A 21034-nucleotide genomic window follows, 5' to 3' on the forward strand; every position below is an offset into this window, starting at 1 on the left:
GAATGTATGCTGCATTGTTTAGTGCACGAATCAGGAAACTCATAGCAAAGTTTTATTAGCATCAGAGTACAGTGGAGACCATACAACTGCACAGGAATAAAGAGCCTGGATTATTGTACCTGCAGAAAGCAGCAGCTGGTCTTCATTCCCAAATCACTTCCCGTGATAATGGAACATGACACAGGATTCACATGTCGTCACATGTTCTGGTCCCGTCCACGGACAAACTTACCATCCTATTAGTGCATTTTTTTTTCAAGTTTTCACAAAAAGTTCTGTTTTTTTTTTTTTTTTTTTTAATTAAATCACATTTTTGCGCAGAGGTAATGTACCAAGCAGGATTTTCTGTGAGATTAAGGCCCCCGGTGTGAGACTACAGCCTACTACTACAGTAATAAACATTCAGTGCCCATTTTCTTTGCACCATGGTCCATCAGTTTACACATTCAGGCTGCTGTGTGCGTCTGCTTGGATAATCGCCCCCCCTTAGCGTCAGTTCCCTGGGTATTCAAACACAGCGGCTGCCCCCATCCCTGTTCCGATGCACATTGACACCACACCATATGCTCTGAAAGTTTAGAAAGATTAAAAAAAGAGGCTTATATTTCAATATCATAAAGAAACTCAGAGGGCTGTAAGTTACTACTTCAATCCTGCTTCCTTTAAAATTAACATCTCATTTAATTAAAGTAAATAAAATATAAACATTTTCTGTTGATGGTTTCTGAACCAGTTAAAGAGTGATAAGCTCCTGAATCTCCAGCATTACTGGGCATAGCAAGGCGCTGTAGAATTCTTGATTCTGACTGGTGAAGATGGATGTGTAACTTATAACTGCACATGTAGTGCCAGCCAGGTGAATCACAATAATCGATACGCTGTTATAATCTTAAACTCACAATCTAAACACAACTTAAAAATAATGGGAACTAAACATAAATGTTTGGTCATTGGCGGAAGAAAGTACTAATAAATGCGCTTTCATCTAGCAAACAAAGTATGTTGCCTCTGCAATCACGCATTTAAAAATGTATAATGCAGGGCTTGTCATGCATTAACCCTTACACATCAATCACTGGCACAACTGGGCTCACCTCTTGCCCCTCCGCTTGAGCTCATTGAGCAGGGTGACCACCTGCCGGGCCCCGGTGCAGCCCAGGGGGTGTCCCAGGGCAATGGCACCCCCATTGGGGTTCACCTTCTCCAGAGGAATGCCCAGCTTCTCCACGCAGTACGCAGCCTGGAGGATCAGCCCACGTTCAGCAATGTGAAGCCAGCAAGCCCCCCCCCCCCAAGGCTAAAAGTGAAATCTACCCATGATCTAAGACTCGAGGTGAACTTACCTGACTGGCAAAAGCCTCATTGATCTCAAAGACGTCGACGTCAGCCACGGACAGCCCTGAGGGATAAAACAGCTTAGGTCAGAAGACACAGTGATTCTGCATGTGGAAGTGTAACCGGAAAGACACAGGTTCAAGTCCTAGAGACAAGTTCTGTTCCAGTATACATTACATGCTGAATAAATGAACAAGATGTAAGACTGTAAGCAGCCTTAGATAAAACCACCAAAAGGTTGTCCTTTTGCACGATGTCACCTTCTGGCTGTTTCTGGAAGCCAAGGCAGCAAACTCACCAGACTTCCTCAGGGCTGCAGGGATGGCGTAGGCGGGCCCGATGCCCATGAGGTCCGGGGGGACCCCCACCACGGCGCAGGCCCTCAGCACCCCCATCACGGGCAGATTCAGTGCCTCCACCATGGACCGGCGTCCTAGTAGCACTGCTGCTGCCCCGTCGCTTACCTGGCTTGAGTTTCCTGCGGGTCGACACACCACTATGAGCCACCTCCTGTGGAACGTACCAGATCTTCGAGCGTACGGAGAGAGTGACATGAGATCCACATGCAAAAACATGGCTGATTTATACAACTACCTACTGCTGATACAAGGGCGTGTACCATGGTGGGGCTACAGATGCACTGACCCCAGCTAAGAGCTGATTGGTCCCCAGAGTGCCCCTCTCTGTCACTCAACAATTCAAAACATATCATTGGCTAATGATAGGGTTGACCCATGCTTTGCCTCCCACCTTTAAAAATTCTAGAATCACCTCTGAGCGGATACCTTTGACATCTACACAGTCCCGTAGATTTCCTCTCTTTTTAAGACACCTTTATGATTACTTAATGTTATTATATACTAAATTATTATACACTGGAGAGAACTATGTGCATCTTTTTGTATGTGTCCATCATCACATTTATACAGTTGTGCAGAGATAATTTTTTTTTTTAACTCTTAGTGGAGACTTTCTCAGACATGGTCTCCAAAATCAAAGCTTGTACACAGACTCTTTACTAGCCTGCGGTGGTGCTGCCGTCTGGTTTGAATGCCGGCTTGAGTTTGGCCAGCCCCTCCACGGTAGTTCCTGGCCGGATCCCGTCGTCCTTGGAGACCACTATGGTCCGCTCCTTGCCGTCCTCATCCACAAATCTTGTGGTGAGCGGCGTAATCTCTTGCTGGAACACGCCTCGCTCCTGCGCCTTGCTGGCTCTTTAACACAGTGACAGTCCTTTTACAGGTCAAAGAAATGCCCGACAGAAGCTTAAATAACGATTAATGGTCAATGACGTCCACCCAATGCATCAAATGATAACTACAATGGCGGTTAAGCCGCCGTTCTGTAGGGCGCTAATCGTACTTTTGTTGGGAGCTCAGCGCGAAGGCGTCCTGCTTCTCCCTGGAGATCCCGAATCTCTCCGCCACATTCTCCGAGGTGATTCTGCGTGACGGACATGGACGGTCATTGAGAGACAGCGGATGCTACAGATTCTCCCACGGGGATCACAAGACGAGAGCTGGAGAGTGAATCTCTGAGCACGGAGGCTTTTTAAACCTGTACAGTTCTCCTGGCAGGGGGGCTGCTCTTGGTACGTGTGACTGAGGAAGAGAGGTTTCAAAAAAGTAAAGTAGAGCCTCTCAATTGCTGAAGGTCAAATAGGTTATTTTGTAGAAAGGACTCAGTGGGTGTGGTTTCAGAAAAGAATGCACTATCCACTAAAAAATAATTTATCTAGCTTTCCAAAAGTGATACCAGAGAATGAAAGACTTTTCCCCAAAGAATTTCAGGCTGCACTAAAATCTGATGCTTTCAGCCTGATTTATGGAAGTTAATATCTACAGGATTTCTACTTGTAAATATTGATTTGTGGTGGGGGAGGGGCGGTCAAGGCAGTTTTGGGAGTCACATAACCAGGTTTGGAGCACTAATATATTCCACCTCTCACTCCTTCCCATAATGGGTATAGATTGGGTTTTAGAGATTATGCAGCCTTAGTACCGACAAATTAATGACTTAACATTCTAAAATAAAATACAGTAAACAGTATAGACTTAACATCTTTAATAATATGTATGTATGTATGTATGTATGTATGTATGTATGTGTGGCCAGGTGTCCCAATACATTTGTCCATATATATATATATATAGACACCATTACACGTACAGGAACTTTTGTAACACCACATTCTAAATCTATAGACATCAATATGGAGTTGGTCCCCAATCCCCCCCCCATTGCAGCTACCACTCTGAGAAGGCTTTCCACAAGATTTTGGAGTGTATCTGTGAGCATTTGTAATCTGTAATCGGGATTCAGCTAGAGCACAGGGGGTCACTCGGGGTCATCCTTACCCCATGGGGATGAGGCAGTCCCGGGCCTTGGCGTTGTCCATTAACCTGGAGCTGACATCACCTGGGTTTCCCACAGAGCGCAGGCTCATGCTCTCCACTCTGAAGGGCACACAGAGACACAGCATCAGCTCAAAGGGCACGGAGTGTCAAGCGTATCCCTCATCACCTGCTCTGCCCCCTACTGGTACTGTGACTGCAATTACAGGCCTGCTGCCAAATTACCAACTCACGGCACTTATTAATTGCCAATTATGTTGCCATGGAAGACGCAGGAGAGGTGCCCATGTTCACTCGAGAAGCTCACCCACATGCCAGTCCAAGGTCATATGATCCATTCCTGATGCCACCTGGACAGGAAGATAATCATCTGCAGTTTACATGAAGAAGCTATTATTGTAATTGAGCAGCAGCATTAGGCAAACACATCCATAGCATAAATCCATCCTTCTGTCCATTTTTAACAACTACTTATGCAGTTAGCTGGAGCCAAGAGACAAAGGAAAGGAAGGTGGTCCAACCAAAAGGAAGGTGGTCCAACCAATATATTTGATTTGCAACATATCAAGCATCCATCCATCACCGTAACCGCTTAATCCCAACCAGGGTCTCGAGAACAAGAGGCACGGGCGGAACCAACCCTGGGCAGTCGCCAACAAACCGCAGGGCACACACACACAATCACAGGGCCAATTCAGACTCGCCAATCAACGTACCCTGCATGCTTGGACCTGGCAGAAACCCCTATGCGAGCTCCACACAGAAAGGACGCGGGACCAGGACTGAACCAGGACCTTCTTGCTGTGAAGCAGCAGCGCTAACCACTGTGCCGCCCCATATCAAGCATATTAGTATGTTATGAGTAAATTGTGCTCTGAATCAAAGTTCAAAACCTTTTAAAAATGGAGGGTGGTGTGTGGCTCTGGGGGTTAGGGTGCTGTGCCTGTGATCGGTAGGTTGATGGTTCGAGTCCTGAGGTTGGCAGAGTGGTTTCACCTTTGGGCCTTTACTAAATAGGTTTGCTAAGACAATAGCAATATACTGTAGGAGAAGCAAAATGTTTCATACTTTAATTACAAAAAGACTTTACCTGCTACATTGAAGAGGGCTTGTAGGCCAGAAGAACACATTCTATTAACGGTGTAGATGGGCACAGAGTCTGGGAACCCACTGTTAAGGGTGAAAAAAAACCCTACGTAAATATCCAGGGGATACTGGGTGTAATCCTCCAGCATAACTGGAGAGGAGATGGTTTACCTGAGAAACTGAGCTACTCTGACCATGAGGGCACCTGCACCAGGCTGCAGAACATTACCTACAGAAGAAGAGGGGAACGATGTATAACCACATGACACCTTTACACCACCTATGGATCCCTGGCAGGCTACATTTCTAACAAGATCTCTATCTACCCACAAAGGTTTGTATAAAAGTGTGAAAACTATGACTGCCCATCACAGAAAGCTGGGCTTTCAGTGAGAGCCATTTGCAACTAGACACCCTAAACCGCAAGTCAGACAACGGAGGCAGACAGCGTGACTTCCTCACCCACGCAGACGTCCCCCAGCTTGTCCGGCGAAAGGCCCACATCCCGCAGGACAGCGCTCATCACCGCAGACAGCAGCTCGTCGGGGGTGGTGTCCTGCCGAGGAATCACACGCGTTCAGTTGAGCAACCAAACTAGGAGGCAGGAAGCGTTTATGAGTTCCGTAATCCGCGTCAATCCAGGTCTTAAAAACCTCTTCTTTAGTCTTTTGGAACCGAGCAGCAATTAGTCACGACATGCATAAGCACGCTTGGGTGCAGCTTCATGGAGCTGGGTTTGGAGAAAGGTTTTCTCCGGTACAATGAACAAGATGTAACTTTTAATTTACTTTAACGTGAGCCATTACCTTGAAGGATCCTCTCTTAGCTTTTCCGATGGCTGTCCTCAGTCCGTGGACCACAACGATATCATCCGCAGCAACTGGGAGCGATGCGCTGCACTCCGATCGGGCTATTTGGGCATGACTGTACGGTCCAAGCCGGTTTTGGGGTGACAGGTGTCCAGAAACAACCCTTAGCCTATGCATTTTAAGGACCTGCACCAGTAAACAGCGGCCAAATTACTGTTACTCGAATCGACAGCGGTCACCCACCGCGTATACAGAATCGCTGACTTTTTGTTAAAATAACTTAATTTGCAGGGTCGTAAACAATAAATGTTGTTACGTTTGCTTATGACGGTTCAAGCTGGACTTTGACGGCTTGTACAGCTCCTGGCACGCAACCCTGAATACGGAAAGTAAAGAGGGTCATTAAAGTTGGGTTGAACCGCGTTGTCCTAAAACACTGTGCTGTGGTAATCTAAGTTGGGTTCAGACCTGCACCCACCAAGCAGAACAAAATCATTTATATAATAACTTTTATATGAAGGAAAGGAGGAAATATATATGTGTGTGTGTGTGTGTGTGTACTTAACAACGAATAGCAAGGAAGGATAAGATATTTTGTTGTAGTTAACAGTTGCCTGATTTCCCAGTTTTAACTGCAACCCGCTTCGCTATTTTAGGAGCTGTGGTTAATTCTGTTCTGTGACAGCGATCGACATGTTTAAACGTGTGTGAAAGTGGCTCCTCTGCAGGAACTTGAGGGAAATCTATCAAAGAAAAGAGTGATTGCACAAGTCCTTCGTGAAATGCACAGTGGTCACAGTGATTCCCCGTCTTTAAAATTGGAAATGAACGGAAAATACAGGAAATGTGGCAGCGCGAGGCAATGTCTCATCTTTCTGCCGGGAAGACGGGAAACTGTATTCGCTATACCGGTTTTCTTTTTCTTCTCTATTGTTTAGAAAATACGGTTCATTGGGCTGTTTTACAGGGCTCATAGATCAGTGAACCATCGCGGTTTCCATGCACCTTTTAAGTAGGTTAGTACTACGGCTTATCAATAATATATGAGCAGAACAACTACTATACTGATCTGTGAACAGACAAAACCATCATGTCAGCATTTTAAATAGGAACATTAAATCCAGAAAGTCACTCTTTCGTGAAATGTACCTCTTTTCAAATACATTTAACGTGTCATACATTCATATTTATCTATAATATATTGCATAATAGTGTGTTTTAAATGTCGGCCTATCTTGATTTAGTTGAAAGATTGCGCATACTTCAGTGGTGGAGAGGTGGAATTTGTTAGTTACTAATGTTGCCTTTCACCGCTATGGTAGGGGTTTGAGTCCCACTCCATGTGAACAGAGATTGCATGGTCTCCCTGTGTTGTGTAGGAGCCTTCTGGCCCTACAGAATGACCTCCAGCAGGTCATTGGTGTGCATGTCTCTGAGCAAACAATCAGAAACAGACTTCATGAGGGTGGCCTGAGGGCCCGACTTCCTCTAGTGGGCCCTGTGTTCACTGCCCAGGACCGATGCTCGATGGGCATTTGCCATAGAATACCAGAATTGGCAGGTCCACCACTGGCGCCCTGTGCTTTTCACAGATGAGAGCAGATTCACCCTGAGCACATGTGACAGAAGTGAAAGGGTCTGGAGAAGCTGCGGAGAACATTATGCTGCCTGTGACATTGTTCAGCAAGACCGTTTCAGTGGTGGGTCAGTGATGGTCTGGGGAGGCATATCCATGGAGGGACACACAGACCTCTACAGGCTAGACAATGGCACCTGACTGCCATTAGGTATCAGGATGAAATCCTTGGACCCATTGTCAGACCCTACGCTGGTGCAGTGGGTCCTGGGCTCCTCCTGGTGCATGACAATGACCGACCTCATGTGGCGAGAGTATGCAGGCAGTTCCTGGAGGTTGAAGGAATGGATACCGTTGACTGGCCCCCATGCTCGCCTGACCTAAATCCAATGGAACACCTCTGGGACATTATGTTTCAGTCCATCCGACGCCACCAGGTTGCACCTCAGACTGTCCAGGAGCTCAGTGATGCCCTGGTTCAGATCTGGGAGGAGATCCCCCAGGACACCATCCGTCGTCTCATTAGGAGCATACCCCGACATTATCAGGCGTGCCTACAAGCATGTGGGGGCCATACAAACTACTGAGTATGATTTTGAGTTGCTGCAATGAAATTTCGGCAAAATGGACCAGCCTACCGGATCATTTTTTCACTTTGATTTTTGGGGTGTCTTTGAATTCAGCCCTCTGTAGGTTTATCATTTTCATTTCCATCAAACAATGTGGCATCCTTTCGTTCCTAACACATTACCCAGTCCATATCAGTATAGATATACAGCATGGTTTTTCCCCCATTGAGATCTGATGTGTTTTCAAAGCGTTCCTTTAATTTTTTTGAGCAGTGTTTAAATATCCCTTCTCAGTAGTATTGTACCTGAATGTGGTTTATGGAATTTCTACGCTGTGAGTCTCATTTAAAGGTCCAGTGATGCCGATTGGTACAAAAATCTGTCGTATATAATCCCCAGAAGCATGATTTTATAAACCAATGTATACGAAGTACTGTATACGTGCAGTGTTCGGGTCCGAGGTATGAAGAGCCGAAAGAGGGCAGCAGACGACGGGCTGGAAAGTAGAGCTCATAAAATGGCTCTGGGGCTCGTCACCGCTTCCCGGACCGCACGTCACGGGCGACATCATCGGGGGGGACTTGCCGAGTGTTTACCGGAGCCAGGCAACGACGGCCGGGGCTGGAAAAACTTTGCTCTTAGCCGGACTCGGCAGCGCACGTACGGCTTCCCCTTCTGCTACCAGCCGAAGCCCACGGAGTGCGTCGATCGCCGGGATTATAAGTGATCTTCGTGGAAGACATTACGTTATAATCTTTTGCGAAGCGTAATTTAATTATTCTGTTTTTCAATAATCAAAATACTCCTTATAATATTGCTTTTCTTTCGTATACACTTATCGCACTTTCCGGATATTAGTGCCGCTGGCAAAACTACGCAGGATCACATCAGTGGGATTTCAGATACATAATTTTTGCTGTTAATTGGTTGTTACCTTCCTTAAGTTTTATGGTCTGGCAATGCTTTTTCAAGTCATTTAGACCTCGTCGTGCCGATTTCTGGACAATGAAGTTGCAGAGGTAACCAGGTGAGTTTTGCACAATTGCACGTTATGAAATGAGTAGTAGCCTACTTCCCGAACCGGTAACACGCAAAAGTATGTGCGTAATATGAAATGAGTCATAGCATTAAAACACCATCTTCCCTTGATAAACAGAAATGACAAAACTATTCGTTTAGGTCCTATCCTGTAAAACATGGATTACAGTGAAATGGCGAAATACACGAACCAGTTATTGCGCTGTCCATTGTTACAATATCTGCCTTTACAAATTTTTTTTTTCTATTGCAATATTTTTAGCGTGTATGCCAAGCTTTGCGTCAGTTTGTTGGACCTTAACTAAATGTGACCGGTTTCTGCGATGTTACGCATATATACATTTACAGATGAATATGTGCTGTAGCTTTTATATGAATTAACTAATTTTGAGTTATTCATTTTGATTCATCTGCTGATAGCGCTGACTGCGCATCCTTCTGTATTCAGGTGTGCGCGTTGGCGTCTTTGATGCCAGTTTAATCGGCCGGTAAGACTTGGCCGTGTTAATGTGTTTCGTATGTGGTGGCTAAGAAAAGTCTTTCAATGACTAATGTTTTCCAAGCCGTAAGTGATAGACTTTGTCTTTACACTTGCTTTTCAGACAGGAAACAACCCTTCCGGAGTTTATCAGGCGCGCGGAAGGCTTATAAATAACACCGAATATGCAGAGTTCGATTTTAGTCTTCAGTTTAGTGTAGTAGTTTTATAACATAAATTTGACATGTTGGCAGTGTTTTGCATGAATTGCAGTTGCCTCATGCAGTCTAGAGTCATCCAGCTTTGCAAACTGGTGACTCTAAATTTGCGTGGGGGTGTGTGGCCTTTAGTGGGCTGCCATCCCATCCCGGGTATCCCTTTGCCTCAGGTCTTGTTCTTCATAAGACTGGCTCCAGGTTTACTGTGAACCTGTAGCGGGTAAGTGGTTATGGAAGGTGGGTGGATGTTTGGGGATTCTAATGCAGTTACTCAAGTTTCACACTGATGCTGTGGAATGTGTTGGGGGAGATTGCATTGTACTGTACCTTTCCCCTCCATGTTCAGACCAGCTCTAAGACGCTGTGCATGATCATTAGTGACTACAGGACATCTACATCAGCCAATGGGCACTGGATTACCATTTTCACTAGTGCCCGAGAATTCAGGTCGGATATATAGTATTGTTACCAAAATTACTGCCAGGACAGAGCTCCCACAGATAAGATCCATGAGGAGGGGAGTAAAGTTACAGGTTTGCTGCTTGGCAGCAGCGTCTGGTGATATCTTATGGAAAATATGTCTTTGTCACTCGTATGGTGAGAAGATCTCACCCATTCTATCTCGTGATCTGCAAGCCATGTGGTTAATGTTCTTGGTTTGTGTTCAAGGTGGGATGATCGAATCTGTCGTAAGCGCTTACTGCTGAGAAACTTGTGCAAAATTGAATTAAGATTGTTTTGAATGCAGTGTTTGTTACCTAGGAAATTCTAATACAAGGTTTGTTTCTGATGAGACTAGTCATTCATTTTCCAAACGCACTTGTCCTATGCAGGAGCTATTAAACTATAGAGCTCAAATTTTACTATGCAATTAAAAAAAATGAAATTTAAGCTTCACACACTAAATTCCAAGCTACACTCGTTTTTCCCCATTGGGTAGAATACTGAAATATGTGATCAGATAATACCTTTTATATAACATATTTCGCAGTAGTTCAGTCACTAAGAAAATTATCACTCTTTTTTTCCTGTGGTGTGGATCTCTGCCAATAACTAATGGCATCTGTTCCCATTGACCAATCTCTCTCTGAGAAGTCTACTCCACATCTTACTGTTGCATGAAGGATTTACAGGGTTAGAAACCAGCTGGAGTTGTGGGCCTGATCTAACTATCTATCTAAATATGACAATGAAGCCATAAAGTTGAATTATTCCTGAAACCACAAAGATGCCAGAGAAAAAGTGATTTGTTTAGTAGATTTAAGTTTCAACTTGAGAACTGTCGTGAAGATGGACGTTATGAAATATTTGATCACATGTAATACTTTTTTGATTTAAATACAGTGGTCATTATTGAGTGATAAGCAAATTTGCCTTAATACCTTTAACATGGGTCACCTTCTATAACAAAGATAGACAGACTTGCAGTTTCAGAGTACATATGACTGGAGAGTGACAAGGCTGAGCGTTTGGGTGCTGGTCTCCATGGTGACCGTAACACTCCAGAACTGGTAGTGAGCATCTCTTCCACTGCCTGACTTGTTTAGTGCTACATATCCGATTCTGAGAAGTCACCATGGGAAATGAGGTGTCCACTCACTGGGCAAGATCAAGGCTTTATGAGACAGTGCCAAAATATAGCAGAAGCAGCTTTTGTTTAATCTTGATAGGCTAATAAGGTGTTCTACTGTGTATTAATTCATGCTATTTTCATTTCTGTACAGAACTGTGGAAATGCAATAAGTAGATGTAACCCCTTAGTGGTTTATCATGATAGATCATAGTACTCCTTATGAGAAGTTAATATGTACAAATATTTCCTTTCACATTTGAAGACCAAATGTCCAACCTCCACTCAGTCCATCTTTGTTGTTTTTGAGATGATTCTGCCAATAACCTAAAGGCTGCCTCGTCTTATGTTCCAGTAGCTCGTGGGAGTTTTACTTACACGAAAATGTTCTGAGGGTAGAAGGAAAATGATTGGTTCAGAGAGATAACCAATCAGATTGCAGAGGAGGTGAGTCCGAGCAACTAGAAGGCGGGACCAATCCCTCAGATGTCTAAGTCCTGCCTCTACTCTCTGAACTAATTATTTTTTCCTTCTGCTCTCAGAACAATTTTGTCTAAGTAAAACTCCCACGAGTGTCAAAAATTTCTTAGTCCACATGTAATCCAACAAAGAACTTTTGTTAAATTTCAAAAACTAAGTCCACAGAAATGGTTCTTTTGAACTTTTCCTGTCCATGTGTACCGTGGGCTGGGTGAGTTTTGGAAATTTGTTTTTTAATTGTACTGAGAAAAAGGATACATTTTGAAGAGAGTCTATAAAGTCAGTATTGTTTATTTGCACGACATTGATAAATTTGTCAGATCCATAGTGCTTCACGTTGGGAGCTAAAAGAGGGTTCATTCTTTTATGTGAAATGTTTCTCGCTCTAGTTTCAGTGATGATCATATTTATCTGAGTAATTCTGTTGTTGCCACTCCAGGCACTTTTTTTAGGCGAGGCAGGGGACCAAGAAATTAAAGTTTGTCACGTTAGTTGCACCATTTTCCCACTACTGATAGTAACTGAAATGTCTTGGGGGTTGTGTTTAAAGTTCTGGAAATGTTGTAGTTGGTTGTGTTTTTAATGTTTCATGCAGTTACCATTTAGCCTGCATGATGCCACTGGTTAGATACTTCAGTTCTTTATGAATCGAACAACTCTTGTACCCTTTGCTTGGATATCTCATCAGCCTTTGAAATGTTGAGTAAAAAATGTCAGGATTAAGACCAGTGAGTTCTGGGTTGAAGCTGGCTGGTTTTTGCGGTTTCCCTAAAGCCCGTCATCGCTCAAGTCCATGCCTGCCTTACCCTCTGGGATTTCATTAATAGGCCGATCTATCCTCATGCCTTCTGACCGCCACAGAGTCGTGATTCCAGCTGTCTGTGGTCTGGTCTACAGCCATATCGCTGTCTGCCATTTCTTCCTCTGGCCCTCAATACATAGCAGGGTTCTGTAGCATAGGATGATAAAAGCTGCTCTTAGGATGCCAATGATAGCCTAGGCCAAGGTCCTAGGGATTCATATGCCACAGTCTCAAAGTAAAGAAGACCCTCAAAAAGGAATTAAGGGGGGCTTAATTTATAGGATATAAAGACAGACAGGACTCCAGTGGGCCTGTGCTGATGAGAATTCAATATCTTCATGATTATAGGCAATGGGTGTCATGAACTGTCTAAAACGGTGCTTCTCGTTCCAGTCCAAGCACCTTTTAAGGTGCTCCCTCCCAGCCAATCAGGAACACCGAATACCTGGTGCAGGTTCTGGGAACTAGGAGGGAGCAAAAACATGGACTGTCTGGGGGTCCCAGAGGACTGAGTTGAGAAACGTTGGTCTGAATAAAGTCAAAACATTTGTGTTCTGTTATGTATTCATCTGGATATTCACTTGAAACGAACACACCAGAATAGCTCCGTATCGGTCTTTCAGTCCGGTTTACTTTAGCTGTAGGACACGCTCAGCTACACTCTCCTAAATCAACCCACATGCCAGGCATGCCTTTCTAATTGCACTTCCCGATTGGCATCACTGGAAGCTTCCATCCGGAAGCGTCGTCTTCACGCTGCCTCTGATCCAGGAGGCTGGACACGTGCTGGGTCCATTCCTCCTCCATCTCCGTTTCCCCCGTTCGGACTGCTACGATCCTTCAGGGGGCCACTGTGTGGTTCGGGATTTCCTGCCAATCTGCTGTGGCGCGTAGTGTCCCTCTGTTTTCCGGGTTTCTCCCGTTCTGGCTACAGGGGATATGCAGAGCCAAAAGAAAATTGGTTTCTGAAGAGGGAATCTCGCCATTAATTTACCTCTTTGAGCACTTGGCCAATCAGATCGGCAGTTTACTTTTGTTGTGAACTGTTAATATGACATACGAGCAAGAATATCTATGAAGGAGGAACAGCTTGACAGTTTCTGCCTGGGGAGGTTTTCGCCCTTCCGTACAAACGTGTGGCATGTGACTTGGTGGGTTGGGATGTAGTGCTTATGATCGGAAAGTCACTGGGTCAAATCCTAAGGCCTGCAAGATTTCCCCATTAGGCACTGGAATGAGGCACTTAATTAACCCCCCCCCCCCCCATTGCAGTACAGTGTGTGGCTCAGCAGGTTAGGACGCTGCCCATGACTGGGAGTGCGGCAGTTCAAATCCCAGGGTCGCCAGAGTGATTTTACTTCTGAGCCTTTAAGTGTAAAATGGTGATACCTTAAATGGTGTTAAAGTGGTAAATCTTAAAATAGGACGTGGAACATAAAGTTTTATGGTTATTCAGAAAGAGGCTCAGTTTTCAAGAGTGATGGAATCATTCCGTAGCCCCTCTTTGGTGGCTCGCTTCTCAAATGGGGGGGTGGGGAATCCAATTGTGGTTGCATGCTTACCAGCATGCAGCAGAAACATGATTCTGTGCCAGAAATTATGCTCTGGTTGGTGTCGAACAATGGAGTAATTCTAATCAGGTTTCTGTTGCTCTTATCGTTAGTAATAATAGCAGTGGGACAGAGGTGAACACTCAGGATAGAAAATGACAACCACAGAACGAAAATGTTTGTGCACATTTTTCTCAGGTAAATCCACTGAGACCAGGTGACATTAGGAGAAGGTGAATGATGCAGAGAATTAAATGCCGCCCCAGGTCTGCCTCAGCGCAGAACTTCAGGGACTGACAGACTTGCTTTTATTTAGCAATGTCTTTTATCCAAAGTGATGTACAATTGACAGAGCAGAGTCAGACAGTCCCTGTAGCGACTGGGGGATAAAGGCCTTGCTAAAGGACTCAACACTGAAACCACTCAGCAAAACCCTGGGATTGGAACCAGTGACCTTCTGATCACAAGCACAGCATCATAATCCATAGAGCCACATAGTGCTGTATGAATATGAAGGTCTATCCTTGAAGACAAACACACATGAATGACTCTTAGAGTCACCAGTGTCAAACTAACATCTATAGCACTTATAGATTTCTAAGCGTGATTGTGTAAGACAGTACTCTGACAGGAGTTCACTGTAGTTCTTTTAGTAAATGTTTAGCCCAGAATAACATCTACTTTACGTGTAAGTCATATGTTTGTTCAGCTAATCTGGCCATAATTAAAAACATGTGATGTTGATTTACAGTGGGAATGACGTCGTACGTATGTTATGGCCACCTGCTAATCCAGGCCGCTCTTTATTCCGTTTCCATGGTTTCAATAGAATGTTTTGGTTGCTCCGCTCCCTCCCTCCCCCTATTGGGGAGTGACATCACCACGGTCCAGGGTGACCCTGACGTCATGCCCTACGCAGTCCCTGCCTGCCCGCTCCCATTCCTCTGCTCTTGGAAAGACAGGCGACACGTGAGTGGAGCAGTAACAGTTCGGTATTTGTTAAGCCAGAGAGAGCCGGCTGCAGAGGCGCCTGTCTAAATGGCTGCAGTGTCTCCATTCTGCAGTGGCTTCGAAGGATTGGAGATGAAACTGAAACATCAGGGGAACCCAAGAACAATCGTTGGACTTTTTTTGTTCTATTTTCAATTTTATAAAATGTAGAAAAATGACACAATGATTTTTTTTCCTTTCAAAGTACAGTTGTCCTACTGTGATTCGGGGAATCTGACTTGTACAGGGATGATTACTCTGCTGTACAAAGGCAAAACACTGTAACTGTATATTTCAAAATTCAAGTTGAAATTGGCTCTCTTAAGCTTTGTTTTATCTCTTGACAAAATGTCTTAGTTATTTCATAAATACATATTTAATGATGATTATACTTTATTGATCCCTGTGGGGAAATTCTCTTTACGCCTCCCCCAACTTGCTCTCTGTAGGTGTGAAGGGCAGCTGCCCAAGGGCCCACGGACGTGCTGAGGCTGGGTTTGAAGCGGCAACTTTCCAGTTGCTGGCACAGAGGCTTAGCCCCCTGAGCCACACCCTGCCCCCTGTCGCTTTGCATCTAAGTTCATTTACCTACCTACTACACATACGGATGGACAGTTAAAAATCTCTGAAGCTCTTTTTCTCAGTTTCAGTGTCAGTATGGTTACTGTGTTTTGCCTTTGTAGGACAGTACTGTCGTCCCTTCCGACAATTTTCAGTCTCCCTACTGCCTTTTCATCCTCCTAGCTTGGAAATACTCCTCTGTCCAGTAGGTATTTTTTTGTATAATATGTTTATCAGTTTAATATTATATGCTGGTTCCTCATATAATGTTTTTTTTTTTTTTATTGGTTCGTTCTCTATATAACCCAAAGCAGTTCAGGTTTTAGGTGCAAGTCTGTTGGGCTTTATATCCACAGAGTTATGGCAGGCAGCAATCGCTGGCCATGTTTCAGCCGCTGAGTTCGCAATTCCTCTGGATGACGTCAGTTTCTCCCGTGGTGGGGGGGCGTAATGTGGGGAACAATGTGGGTGCCGGCTAGTGGTGGTAAGATAATACATTCCACAATATAACAATAGTGAATTTTTCCTAAGAAGGGAGAAATTGTTTTTGAATGACAATGCCATAATTATGGGTTATTTCAAAGTTACCTGTTGCATAATTTAACCTCAAAAATAGATGAAGTACTACTTCCTGTATTTCTATGCATCATCCCCCTCTGGTGCCGGCAAAGTGTTGAGTTTAGAGTTGGGATCATTCTGGCATTTTTAAAAGCTGCTCCCGTTTTCAGGTGATGTAATAATTTACGTCCCAGCTAGCTTGCCGTGCATTGCTAACACGTCACACGCGGGTCTTCCTGGCTGTGGCCTGTCCAGGGCCCTTCCCCGATCCAGGAAGATCTCCGCCCATGACGTTATCCCTGCCTTCTCCGGGTGCCTCCTTGCAGGAAACGACAGGTACTGGCATACGGCTGGCATGACGTGATAAGACCGGATTCCGTCCGCGGTGAGGGGACTCCGGCTGAATGTCAGAGGCGGGTGTTTGCCCTCCGCACAGAGTATGATGTCTGACAGATGGCTTATTTTCCTTCCACACCCCCCCCCCCCCCCCCACTACCGGCTGCCCGGTGTAAATGAACTCGGCGCTCAGACGGCTCCCCGCACCGCAATGCTATTCTGCGGCCAACATGTATAAAGACCACCTGTTCTGTCACGGTGCCCCCCCCCCCCCGCTCGATTTCCCACAGTGGACCCACAGCCCATTATGATCACACCAGGTTACCAATGCTAACCTTCCTCCTCAGGATAGATCTCAGCAAAGAGGAGCTAACACTACGAGCGCTAAAAGACTCGGTATCTTTCATATCAGCTATACTATTCACTGTTTGTAATAATATTACATTGCGTATTGCATTACATTGAGGCTGCACTATATTGGCACAATAGTCAAAACTCGACACTGACAACAATGTATTCCTCAGACAATTCATTACCCGGGCAGCATGGTGATGCTAATCACTGTACTGCTGCCTCACAGCAAGAAGGTCTTGGGTTCGGTCCCGGGTCCTTTTGGGTTCTCCCCGTGTTCGTATGGGTTTCTGCCGGGGGCTCTGGTTTCCTCCCACAGTCCAAAAGCGTGCAAGGCAGATTGATTGGCGAGTCTAAATGTGTGCCCTCCGGTGTGTTGCCGACTGCCCAAGGTTGGTTCCTGCCTGTGCCCCTTGCTCCTGGGATAAGCTCTGGTCCCCCCGCAACCCCAGTTGGGATTAAGTGGTCACGGTGATGAATGGATGGAGTCATCACCCCCCCCCCCCATTTCCTACTCCTCCTACATCCCCCAACCTTGACAATCTCTAGCACCCACTACACACACTCCCCACCTCAACAATTCCAGACCTTCTCCTGTACAAAGTTTTTGTGAAGTTTTGAAAAGATCTGTCAAATTCTTTTTCAGTTATCTTGCTAATAAGATCAAGTACCTGGGGCTCCTTGTTATCACAAAAGTCTGTCATATACTTTTTGAATTATCGTGCCAGATCAAGAATCTGAAGCTACACTTTTCTTTGTTACCACTGTGTGGCACTAATTCAGTTTTGGTGTGATCTGTCCCACTTCCAGAAAGTCACCCCTGTAATGTGTCTGCAAAGTTTGAAAAAGATCCGTCAATTACTTTTTGAGTTATAACGAGCTTATTGTCTGTGGTGGCATCAGACCAGTGCCAAAACCCTCCAAGAAACACAGTTAGTGTTTCCTCACAAAAGTGCCTTTAATTGCTCAAAGATGTTTGAAAGAATAGGTCAGCTGTTTTTTCCTAATCGTAAATTGGCTGTAGTTATTTAGAAGTGTTTGAGGTACTGTGTCAATCTGCTCAGTCAGAACAGAGACCCGCTACCCCTTCCCCTTCCTCTACCCGATTCCCTTTCCAGTTGCCCGGTTACAGCTGCGCCCGTTGTTGCCGTGGATGCAGGGCCCCCCTTTGGCTTGGCTTCTGGAAACTTACAGTAAGCCTTCGGATTGGGGACATTTTTTCCCGTTGACTGTTTGGGAGGGGAAAGAATAGTGAGGGAATGAAAAGACGTGGCAAAAACAAGTCTGAGGAAAGGGAGAGCGAGTGAGCGGCTCCTCAGCTCCTACCAGGTCATTTTCCGACCACGGCCCTTCATCCCACTCATCAACCAGTGTACCATGTCAGCCTTCTGTTTTGAGGGAACATTGCCCATAATTCTTCCAACCCCCTTTCATAACCAGGTTTGTAGTGATGCTGGGGCCTACCTCAGGAAGTAGGAGACATCCTGGGCAGGATGTCAGTCCATCTCATGGCACAAGCTCAGTAATTATGGGTAATTGAGAGATGCCAGTTCATCATAAAGTATATTTTTGAATTGCTGGTAGAAACCCAGAAACCACAGAGCTGGTGGTGGGAATCAAACTCGCATCCCTAGAGCTGACAAGGTGTATTGTATGGGTGTATATAGGGGTGGGGCCACAGCTGCAAGCTGATTGGCCCTGGAGTGCACCCTCCCCTGTCACTCACCAATTCAAAATGTATCATTGGCTAATGATAAGGTTGGTCTCTCTGTATGAATTATGGCACCTCTTATGCTTTTAAAAAAATCTAGAATTACTCCTGCTGCCCACTGAACAAACCCTGCCACATTTCACACACTGGATCAAATAAGTTTGGTAACACTATTAAAAAGCATCCATGTATAATGCATTATAGATACCTTCATAATGCATTATATTGCATTCATAAAAGACATAACACATTATAGCCATGCTTATTGTGCAATATGAATGCTATATGAAGCTCTTATCTATAATGTACTATACTGTAGATACCTACATAATACATTATAATGGCTTATATTGATCATGTTTTGCTGGTGAACGGTGTCTGATGAATTGAATGCCTGCAAGTTCCTTATTTTGCTGTTCTTGTGTGTCTTTATCACTTCAGAAGTACAAAAAATTACCCCATATCACTGTCGAGTGGCAGACTTTAATCTGTGCTCCATACATACTGCATTTTCTTAAATAAACAAATGTGCTGCTTAGATTAACTTTCCATAACTGGAGTGGCCTTAGAAGCATATTCTAGAACCGGCTTGGTGATTGCGTTACTTCAAATCAGCGTTGCTATGAACCGTAATTCTCAGTGTTGCTAAACATTGCATTTATTGTGAATTTAATTGTTTCTAAGTGCCTCGATGACATCAGATATTCCTTGAATTCTCTTCTCTAGTTTATTCACTGTAAAGTTTTTTTTGTTAGGCTTGGAATCCAAAAGGCATTACACAAACATTAAAAACATTAAAAAGTTTATACAGGAAGCACATATAACAATATTAGTTTTTGTCATTGTAAATGATAAAAGTACTTTTTCAAAATATTAATTTAAATAGTTACAACGTCAGTCATTCACGGGACATTAAAGATTTTAAAGCATAACTAATTTGGTGTATGAATAAACTGAAGTGTAGTAAGTTTTTCTTGCTTTTCTGTTATAGTGGTTGGTTTTTGGTTTCAGTGATTTCAATTTACTTACAGGTATGACTGGGGGGGGGGGATGGCAAAAAGGAGAGAATTTTTGCAGAAGTTGTGTTTTTTTTTTTTCTATGTCCTTGGCTGCCACTTGTTTTGTTGTGGAGACAAAATCCTTCCTCTACTTCAAAAGTTGAAATGTAGAGCTCAGTTACAGATCCTTTCATCTGTGGTGGTGACAGTTCTTTAATCAAAAAAAAAAACGGGGGATGGCTTCCAGGCATTTTTTGTTTTGCTTGGCATCGTCTGCGTCTGATTCCCACACATTCCGGGTAATCGTATCCCAAAGGTAACGACCTACCAGCAAAAGACTACATTTCCATCAGAAGAATGATGGTAATTCCCATAATGCAATTCTTCAGGTGGCTTGAGGGCGAGCCTTCATTGATGTTGCTGTTTGTAAATGCGATTCCATTAGCATCGCAAATTCACATTTTACCGGGCTTTTAATTGGTGGGGATGAATACCCTCGATGATATGCCAGTGCATCTCGTTTGGGGAATTCTGGGAATTGTGGCTGATGTGTCATGACCGCACACTGATTGGCTTTGGCAAATGTTTAAAAATGGCTTCGTTTGCTCCCAGGCGGAGATCCAGACGAGGAGGCGAAGATCCAGCTCTGAGCCCGAGTTCAACGCAGCCGCCTCCTGATGATGACTGTAAACATGGGTGAGCAGTGCCCCCTGTGAATGACAGCATCCTTCCCGCATGGCCACACGCAGCCACCGCCACACTCCTCAGACAGAGTTGCATGTTCCCTTCCTCCTCGAAATGTAACAATTTGAACAATCAGGGATTGAACACGTTTGGGAACCAATAAGATTTTCCCACTTGCTATGGTGTTCCCTAGCAAAGCTGCGTGATGAAAAAACCTCGTCCGAGATTGGGTGGAGAGATACAGTTTGCATCCCTTATGCAGCCTCCGTGCTCATCCAGTGTCTGGACCTTATGGCTGCGCAGGTTGTTTGTGATTCTCATGAGTGGCGATACGACTCTACTCACATAGACACAAGGGGCTCCAGCCATCATGGCTCTTCTTAGCCTGGATTCAGGTGTCCATTTCTTGTACTGCTTATCTGGTACGGGGTTTCTGGTCAGTCTGGAACCTATCTCCAGAGGCACAGGGCTATCACACACTTAAAGCAGGAATCAAACCTTCACCCACAAAGGTGTGAAGCTACAATGCTACCCACCAGAGCCAACATGCGTAAAGCATAAAGCAATGCATGTTTGAATTTTTCAAGACAGGTTTACGATACGTAGACCTCCAGAGCCTTTGGAGCATGTATGTCCTCAAAGCATGAACTGTTCATTACGTACTAAAGGCTGACTGCATCTGCCACGATCTGCAGTAAATAGCTATTGTTCACAAAAGGGGAAGTAGGTACTCAAACAGAAATTATAGAGTCAGGTCCATAAATATTGGGACATCGACACAAAATCTTTTTGGCTCTATACACTACCACAATGGATTTGAAATAAAATGAACAAGATGTTCTTTAACTGCAGACTTTCAGCTTTAATTTGAGGGTATTTACATAGAAATCAGGTGAACAGTGTAGGAATTACAACAGTTTGTATATGTGCCTCCCACTTTTTAAGGGACTAAAAGTAATGGTACAAATTAACAATCAAAC

General features: G+C 44.5%; 2 protein-coding genes across 3 annotated transcripts in view; one reads left to right on the forward strand and one right to left on the reverse strand.

Annotated features, from left to right (window-relative positions):
- Nucleotides 1–39: 39 nt before the first annotated feature.
- Nucleotides 40–5983, reverse strand: acaa1 (acetyl-CoA acyltransferase 1). Its single transcript, XM_023800279.2, has 12 exons — nucleotides 5582–5983; nucleotides 5238–5331; nucleotides 4947–5004; nucleotides 4780–4859; nucleotides 3997–4039; nucleotides 3693–3791; nucleotides 2698–2778; nucleotides 2359–2549; nucleotides 1634–1813; nucleotides 1344–1399; nucleotides 1095–1240; nucleotides 40–568 (listed from the first exon to the last, which is right to left on the reverse strand). Exons 1-12 carry the CDS (start codon nucleotides 5759–5761, stop codon nucleotides 493–495), a joined length of 1284 nt encoding a protein of 427 aa, XP_023656047.2. The 5' UTR covers nucleotides 5762–5983; the 3' UTR covers nucleotides 40–492.
- A 2320-nt stretch (nucleotides 5984–8303) lies between these two features.
- The window catches only part of map3k22 (mitogen-activated protein kinase kinase kinase 22), a 46953-nt gene continuing 34222 nt past the window's right edge, over nucleotides 8304–21034 (forward strand). The window contains exons 1-3 of one of the 2 annotated variants that reach the window (XM_023800262.2): nucleotides 8310–8428; nucleotides 8702–8756; nucleotides 19983–20066. In XM_023800262.2, coding sequence (XP_023656030.1) covers nucleotides 20048–20066 — 19 coding nt within the window. In that variant the 5' untranslated portion in view covers nucleotides 8310–8428; nucleotides 8702–8756; nucleotides 19983–20047. Of the gene's footprint in view, nucleotides 8757–19982; nucleotides 20067–21034 lie in introns of both variants that reach the window. The other variant, XM_023800261.2, reaches the window with a different exon arrangement.

The sequence above is a fragment of the Paramormyrops kingsleyae genome, chromosome 1 (genome assembly GCF_048594095.1).
Source record: "Paramormyrops kingsleyae isolate MSU_618 chromosome 1, PKINGS_0.4, whole genome shotgun sequence".
Classification (NCBI taxonomy): domain Eukaryota; kingdom Metazoa; phylum Chordata; class Actinopteri; order Osteoglossiformes; family Mormyridae; genus Paramormyrops; species Paramormyrops kingsleyae.

Excerpts from the sequence above, each read along its gene's own strand:
- acaa1 (XM_023800279.2), bottom strand. The coding sequence starts at position 5,761 with ATGCATAGGCTAAGGGTTGTTTCTGGACACCTGTCACCCCAAAACCGG. Across the intron at positions 1,814-2,358 it reads AGACGGCAGCACCACCGCAG|GAAACTCAAGCCAGGTAAGC; the intron begins GCTAGTAAAGAG and ends GTCGACCCGCAG. Across the intron at positions 1,241-1,343 it reads ATGAGGCTTTTGCCAGTCAG|GCTGCGTACTGCGTGGAGAA; the intron begins GTAAGTTCACCT and ends CTGATCCTCCAG.